Source organism: Engraulis encrasicolus, chromosome 18 (assembly GCF_034702125.1).
Source record: "Engraulis encrasicolus isolate BLACKSEA-1 chromosome 18, IST_EnEncr_1.0, whole genome shotgun sequence".
Taxonomy (NCBI): Eukaryota; Metazoa; Chordata; class Actinopteri; order Clupeiformes; family Engraulidae; genus Engraulis; species Engraulis encrasicolus.
The window spans coordinates 36,467,094-36,475,555 of record NC_085874.1 but is presented as its reverse complement, the minus strand read 5'-3'; the positions used below and the strand labels follow the sequence as shown (position 1 = coordinate 36,475,555).

Below are 8,462 nucleotides of genomic sequence, written 5' to 3'. Positions count from 1 at the left end.
TCAGCAGGATAACTCACAAAGTTATGAACGAATTTGCATGAAACTTTGTGGAGCTGTTGGAAATGACAAAAGGAACAAGTGGTTATATTTTGGTGGTGATCCGGTTCACAATCCAGATCCTGGAATATTTTAAAGATTCTTCATTATTGCGGGATAGGGCGAATGTTGACATTCCAGTTTCTAACTCCACAAAAGCAAGACAGAAGTTAGGGTGCATCATAGTGAAATGTTCTATTAAACAGCTTCCTTGGCGGAGATGTGCACTCTCTGAGTGCATTTCTTGTTTTATGTATTGTTTTTTTGTCTGTAATATGGCAGTGGCTTTCCAGGGTGGCCTCTCCAAAGAGTGATTCACAGGCTGTTACAGGTTGACGAGCTTCCCAGAACATTGTTTTTTTCATGCAGGGAGGAAAGGTGAATTCTTCCTTCCATGATTGCCCACGCCTACCCGTTTTGCCCTTCAGGTTCACCTGTGCGTAAGATTTGTTGTCATGCCAGCAGCACGTGAGGTGGTGCGGCGCGGCGTGCGTGTGTCTGTGTATCTGTGTGTGTTATTGTGAGACTACAGTTACAGTAATAGTAGCCAGGGTTGTCCCACAGTTGAATAGGAGCCATTCACGCATTTGGCGACTTGTTTATTGTTGTGCTTTTTTTCCAAGCGTGCTGCACACGCCGTGACTTGATATGAAAGCAACACAAGAAGGCAAGGCAAGACAGGCATGGGCAAATGGAATAGGCAGTGTCGGTTGGTTGGCAAGCTGCAGATAGGGTGCATGCCAGCCCAGTTTTTCAATATATTTTTGTTTTTTGTTTCTTTCACTTTTATTATTAGGACTGGACAGTGAAGATGTCATTGAATAGGCTGGAGCTAAAATGAAGGGTTTTTACCCAGAACCCAGGTTTTTCCACCTCTAGATGTGAGTGGGGTATGCTGGCTAGACGTCCGTCTGTTTTTACGACGGACCGTCTGTCTTTTCTGTGCCTTGTCCGGCGTCAGTGCCTTGTCCGGCACAGCATTAAGCCGGATGCCTTATGGATAAAAATGCATGAAATTGTATCTAAGAATTTTCAAGGGGGACGACCCCCAGTCCAAAAATATGTCCTCCTTTTTCCTGTCACGGAGATGGTCACCCTAGAGTGGGGGTGATTGCGGGAGAAAAGAGGAACATTGAGGGGATGCGTTTGAGGAATGGACAGATTGCGGGCACAGCTGTCTTATTTGGGAACGTCTGTGGTGGGGGGGTTGGGGGGGGCAACAGCCGCTCGTTCATGGGCATCCTTCCATGACAGAAAGTCCAGATGCTTTTAGCGGCGGTGAAGAAAGATCATGCTCTCCCATCATCCTTTGCATGGACCATTTTATTTTGCAGATGAGCATCCACTGTTGTGGGGTGGGGGGGATTTTGAACAGGACTGGCCGCGCATGCACGCCGACACAGTCAGTGTGAAGGGCGGAGCAGAACACACCGCTTGAGACACGGTGGAAAGGCCGTCATCTTTTCGCTGCCGCCACGCCAGGCTCTGGTGTGTAACTAACTGGCCTCATGCCTTGGGCAGTTTTGTTGGCGTCACTGCTTGGAGCGGCAGGCAAAACATTTTTGTCATTTTTTCCCACACTGCCTCTCCTCTCGCTCGGCCTCCCTCGGGGCTCCACAGCTGTGTGAGAGAGGGATACCCTAGCTCTAGCTCTTGCTCTAGCCTAGTGGATCGCTAATGTGTGCCAGCTAAAAATAAGCACGTAAAATATTCATCCCCCCTCCGTACGCACATTTTGAAACCGCACGGTTCACAGGTGAGCATGTTGGCAACACCTGGCCCAAGGCGTAGAAACTATCCCAGTTATGCAGGGTCAAGATCCCTCTCCTCTCTCCTCCTCCATGGCTGATCATGGGGGAGCAGAGAAGAACACACAGTTCGAAACAGCTGTCTCTGGAGAATGCATAGCATGCTACGCCAGCTAACTAGCAGAGCAGTCTACGCCTGCATTCTCCTCGTCTTACTGCTTCTTACAACAGTTGCGCACATTGCCACATCGCCAAATGGCGGCCCTGCCTTTGAATTGCTTTGCAGCGCTGGCTGTGAATTGCTAAATGAACTTGATATATGTCACTCCCACAGTGCAAGAGCTCAATAACAAAATAGTATTATTGCATTTGATTTTGGATTGGCTTTTTAAGACGATCTCGCCTGCCATGTGTCATTACTTGTGTGTAACCAAATCCAATATGTGAGGAAATTACAATTAAATGAAAAAACACAGCATGAAATGCAGTGTTATATTGCACGTCAGTGAATGACTTATTGCAGTTGAAGTGTCATTTTCAGCTGTTTGCTATTGGTATGAGCTGTGATGTCATGCCCTTCATAATGTCACATGTTTTGGGTTGACTCTTGGCGATCTCTCTCCCTTCTCCATTATTTACGTGTGCACTAAATCTGCTTACCAGGCGAAAAATGAAAGATAGCTGACTCAGTGGTCTTGACACCGTCTGAGACTGCGTATCAAGCCCGTCTATGACGCACGCACACACATACACACAGGGACTCTAGCTGCAGTAAGACTTAAAAGGTACAGGAAACATTTTCAAAAGTGGGCTATCACTGGCATTTTTTACCCCATTTCAATTAAGAGAAAGGGAGTGTAATGGGGCATTTGCGTTCAGTTGCCCATGACTGTGTTGAAATTGCCTACATTTTCTTAAATTCGATCCCAATAATTTGCCCCAATTGTAACTCATTTATTCAGTAAAACACCCACAGGTACCGCTGCCAGAAACCTCAACAAAAGAAAACCGTCCTTCCAACCAACACTTAGGTCTCAGCCTCTTTAGACTGTTTTTCGTGCCCAGCATCATTATTGTGCCATTTACAACAGATACTCAACGGGGGCTCTCTCTCTCTCTCTTTCTTTCTTTCTTTCTTTCTCTCTCTCTCTCTCTCTCTCTCTCTCTCTCTCTCTCTCTCTCTCTTTCTTTCTTTCTTTCTTTCTTTCTCTCTCTCAGGTAATTTTCCCTCTTTAGTAGGTCTGTTGTGGATCTGGATGCTGGGTTGATGCCATCAAGCCTCATCCCTTAGCCAGGGCTTTCAACCTCTGACCTCCTAGTAGAGCAATGGTTTCCAAACTTTTTTGCGCTGGGAACCTCTTTCCAACGCTCTCCGCTCCTCAAATTGTTATTTATACATTTATTTGAAACTCACGACAGGAAAGCGTATGAATACTCACTTATTAAGCATACAAGTCAATATTATTGTGTTTCACAGCGTTGTCATAGATGTGTGTATACATGTAAATGGGTTTTAGGCGAGCATTCCCTTCTGTCTGTGACCCTTCTGCAGTACCTCTGAGACTACCCAATGGGTCCTGACCCCCAGTTTGGGAACCACTGTATGGTAGTAGAGAAACATGAGCCGGAGAAGGCTCTTCCTATCCGCCCAGCGCGTTACCGAACACAAAGCTTCATGGAAACACGAGAGAGCGCGCTGCAGACATAAATAGACTCCGTCCCGATCGCTATCTCCACATCTCCAGGGGGGTTGACATGCGGGATAGTTTACTACCGTTATCCAGACAAATGATGGTCAAGGAAACTCAGTCCCATTTCCTGTGTGTGTGTGTGTGTGTGTGTGTGTGTGTGTGTGTGTGTGTGTGTGTGCGTGCGCGTGCGCGTGCGCGTGTGCGTGTGTGTATGCGCGCGCGCGCGTGTGTGTGTAGAAATGGGACCTCTCGGAGATCGATGTGCGTTTATCGCGTTTATTGTTTTATTTTCAGCACGTAGTGTGTCTTCCAGAGCCCCATCCATTCTGGGCTAATTTAATAACAATAATAAGTGCTCCTTGTCATGTGGGATACAGAGGATAATGCATACAAATGTTTTTCCCATCATGTTTTCTGCCCTGAATGAACATCACCTAGCCTGAGTAATCACGTCTGAGGCAATTTCGTATACGTTATGATGTCTACTTAACCAAGACGAAAGGCTGAAGTGTACTTATTTGTCAATGTAGCGTATAGCAAGCAATCGAGTGCACACCCATCAACACGCCTATCATTCATTCAGCGTTCAGACATTAACAACAATATTTTCTTGTGTCTTTTTGCTTCGTTTCTCCCTTACAGAGTTTGTTGCCGGGAGACCCTAGCTCAGAAGAAGGTCGGAGGTCAGCAAGTCATCACGACGTCCTGACCCCGACCCCAGAGCCCCTCGTCGCACTCCCTCCCTCCCCTCTCTCCCCCCACCACCACTTTCTCCTCCTCGGATACGGCAACCATCATGGCGCCGCGTAAGCGAGGCGGCGGCCGCAGTGGCGGGTCGTTCTTCTTCTGCTGCTTCCAGAGTAACGACCACCCTGAGATCACTTACCGGCTGCGAGAGGACTTCGCCCTGCAGACCATGGAGCCCGCCCTGCCCATGCCCACCTACGACGAGCTGGACGCCATGTTCTCCGAGCTCGTGGTACGTGATTGATTGACTTATTCGTTTACATTTTTCTTTCTCCTTTATTGATGGAACGGTAACACTTTGAGAATAGGGGTCGTGTGTTAGCCAATAATACTAGCAGGATGCCATCTTCTCCAAGCTAGTGGTAAGTTATGAATGAATTAATTAATTAAGCAATCAAGCAATCAATCAATCAATCAATCAATTTGGGTCCTTGATTGTGATTGGCTGAAGATGTTGTGAGGCCTAACACGGCCATACAGATTGCCATACCCATTGCATTCGATTGCAAAACTTCATAGTACTCCACAGATTTCCTCAATGAAAAATGCATCGCTACTCAACTTTATGTTGTGGCCATAGCCACGGGTCTATCTTCTATCTACCTTTCAGTCCTTTGTGGTCATGGTAGAGAACAATGCAGAATGATGATGGCTTCATGCCAAAACACATTTGCTATGGACATGGACAGTTAAAGCGATGGTTCGGAGTAGAATCACCCTAATGCCATTTGAACCGTGACACCCATCCACCTTTACACCCGAAGTGTTTTCTGCCGCAGGCTTACATCAACAGAGTTGCCGTGTTATTCGATGTTTATTCCGGTTAGCTTGACTCAAGCGCATATGGATACTGGGCACCGTCTCCAAACTTTCCCCACAAAAATAACATGTCATGACACCAAACTTCTGCAGTAGCACAAATATGGTCTGTACTCACGAAACGAAGCATTTGGAAGTTTGGAAATAGTCCAGGAGTTTATTATTATCAACACAAGCCGAATAGCTTCTCTGCTGCTAAAGCTGCGCCAACGTTACTTCCGTCATCTAAGACAAGCATGTAAGAGTCCTCAACGAAGCTCATAATATGCACAATGAAAAGTGAATTCAGCATCAGTATTGATAACGAAAATCCTTGTCTAATTGATAGTAGGTAAGATTTGAAATATCTTTTAAGTATTGCCTTGAAAATATAAGCCTTAATCACAATTCAGTGAAAACTTTTTTAACACTCTCGTCTGGAAGTTTGTTGAAGACTTTTACGGGCTTGTCTCATATGACGGAAGTAACGTTGGCACAGCTTTAGCAGCAGAGAAGCTATTCAGCTTGTGTTGATAATACTAAACTCCTGGACTATTTCCAAACTTCCAAATGCTTCGTTTCGTGAGTACAGACCATATTTGTGCTACTGCAGAAGTTTGGTGTCATGACATGTTATTTTTGTGGGGAAAGTTTGGAGACGGTGCCCAGTATCCATATGCGCTTGAGTCAAGCTAACCGGAATAAACATCGAATAACACGGCAACTCTGTTGATGTAAGCCTGCGGCAGAAAACACTTCGGGTGTAAAGGTGGATGGGTGTCACGGTTCAAATGGCATTAGGGTGATTCTACTCCGAACCATCGCTTTAATAGGTCTGTGTGTTTTCTGTTTTATCATTGCAATCCAAGCAGGCAAACCTTGTGTAGCGCAATGATAGACATGTTGCAAAAAAAAACCTAGACTGCAGCAAGAAATGCTGCATGCAGTGTATGCTAACTGCACCACTCCGAATACACGCTGGGTAAGCTACTCCTTACAGTAGTATATTCATTATTCATCATTAGCCTATGACAGGGGTTCCCAAACTTTTTTCCCTGCGCACCCCCTTGCACATTTCAATGTGGTTCGCACACCCCCTGAGCGAATATTTTGGTGTGCTGATGGCAAGTATGGGTTCAATGCTCATTCACTGCATATTATGCACAGTCGTTTTTGGGGAATCCTCTTTTCCAAAAACCTTGGAATTAAACTACACTTCAGATGGACCCTTCCAGCAAACAATGCACCATACAATTAAAAACTACTTAATGTTCATTAATACTGGATAAAAACTACCATATCCGCCATTGCTCTATTCAGCTCGCGCACCCCCTTAAGGCAGGCCACGCACCCCAGTTTGGGGACCACTGGCCTATGGGATATGTATCTTCCTTTTATGCTGCACAGTGGGATGAAACTAACTGATCGGCTGCCAAAAGCTGCATTTGCAAAAGCTTTAGATGAGTCTACACGCATATTTACTCACAGTCTACCGTATGGCTGAAATAAGCAAGTCTAGCAATGCTAAAGGACGTTTAGTGCTTTGTTTAAACATTAGCACACACTAATGGTTAATAAATAATGAGCTTTACATTTGCTGATACTGATAATTGCAGATAATTGGTTAATCGTCAGATAAGCATTATTTCATGTCTAGTGTTTGGACTGCACAATGTATCTCATGTTAGGTTTGTGTAAGAGATTATGCCGTGTGGGCGTAGTAGTGTGTGTAAAATGCTAAGCTCAGCAGGACTTTCTCCATGCAGCCGTGTGTGTGCGCGCGCGCTGTGCTATGCTAATGAATGGGTGGGTGGCCACTTTAAGCAGCTATTGAAGGGCCCGTGTTGGCCTCTCTAATTCAAAGCAAGATAATGGGAGTTGATTACAGATTGAATGAGGTTGGCAGACTTCTTTGCATCAGATTACTGACCTCCCATACGCTTTGCTTATTTCTCGTCTCTCTTTTTATTTTCCTCTCTCTTTCTCTTATCTCTCTGTCTGTTGTTCTCCATCCCCATCACTCTTCTTAACCCATTTAAGCCTGATGCTGCGTATACGCTGCATTGACCTAGTCGCCTGGAGCTGCATGGATGCTGAATGGGGATTTGAGTTTCCTATAAAGCATGTGGGTCTATTAGAGCTGAATGAGCACCTTCCAATGCAAGACGAGGGTCCTGGCTTTTAAATGCAACTTATTTCATGTCTTTATGAGCTCCGGAGGCGGAGATATTTAGTTTTTTACTGGCTAAGGCACTTTTTCCCAAAAAGGTGTTAGGCACTCAGTAGGCGTTTTTTGCAGGTGCCTTAGGGTTAAATGGGTTAATTTCTCAGAGCGCTACCTTTCCCTCTCTCCTATGTAGGTATCCCATGCCCACCCTAACATGTTTTTTATATTTTTTCCCAAGATTTCTCTCATTTCTTGCAACTTAATCTTGTCTCCTTTATTACTGCACTACTTTCCCCATTTCTCCATCTCTCTCTCTCTCTCTCTCCCTTTCTCTACCGCCTCCTCACATCTTATTTTATTCTGGGATTTCTCTCATTTCGTGGAAGTTAGTCTTGTCTCCTTTATTAGTGCACTCCTTTCCCCATTGTGTCCTTCCTCATTCCTTATCTCCCCCCCCCCCCCTCTCTCTCTTCGGTTCCCCTTCTCTACCTCCTCTTCCCATCTTGTTTTTTCTGGGATTTCTCTCTCTCTCTCTCTCTCTCTCTCTCTCTGTCTCTCTCTCTCTCTCTCTCTCTCCATCTGGTCTGTCTGCCTCAGTGCCATGCTGGTGACTGCTCTTTCCTGCCTCCGTCTCGTCTATTTTGCACATCAATAGGCCCCATTGAGTGGGCCCAGTGTTTTGGCCTCGCCTCTCCACTAATTGCTTGTTTTTGTCTGGCCTTCATGCCCGACCCCCTGCCCCCCTGCTCCCTCCCCACCAACCCTCGAATGGATGTCTCGCTCCTTGGCTTGAGCTGAGTAATTTGGGGAGGGGGGGGAATGGTGGCTGTGTGTAGTGGCCCATCACCCAGTCACCCCTGAAACTCCTACTGCTACACACACACACACACACACACACACACACACACACACACACACACACACACACACACACACACACACACACACACACACACACACACACACACACACACACACACACACACACACACACACACACACAGAGCGCTTATTCCGCCACGTGCACTCCCCAAAACTGTTCACCCATCCCCAACACTCCAACCCCGACCTTGACCCCCTCACAACAACCAACCCGCCCGCACCCCTGCACCCCTAGCTCACCCGCCAACGATCACATAATTTGAGGGCAATTGAGGGGTTCACCGAGGTGGAAGAGAACGGAACAAACGCATCCCAAGCTAACATTTGGCAGCTGGATGTGTGTTGTTTTCATCTCCTCTCTTTCTTGTCTTGCTGTTGTTGGCTTGGCTGGTC

The 8,462-nt window shown here is 46.2% G+C and overlaps 1 protein-coding gene across 3 annotated transcripts in view; it reads left to right on the top strand.

The window, feature by feature from the left end:
- Positions 1-8,462, top strand: part of daam1b (dishevelled associated activator of morphogenesis 1b) — a 176,110-nt gene that overhangs the window by 67,986 nt on the left and 99,662 nt on the right. For all 3 annotated transcript variants that reach the window (XM_063223556.1, XM_063223554.1, XM_063223555.1), the window contains one exon: positions 4,118-4,454. In XM_063223556.1, coding sequence (XP_063079626.1) covers positions 4,272-4,454 — 183 coding nt within the window. In that variant the 5' untranslated portion in view covers positions 4,118-4,271. The remainder of the gene's footprint in view (positions 1-4,117; positions 4,455-8,462) is intronic.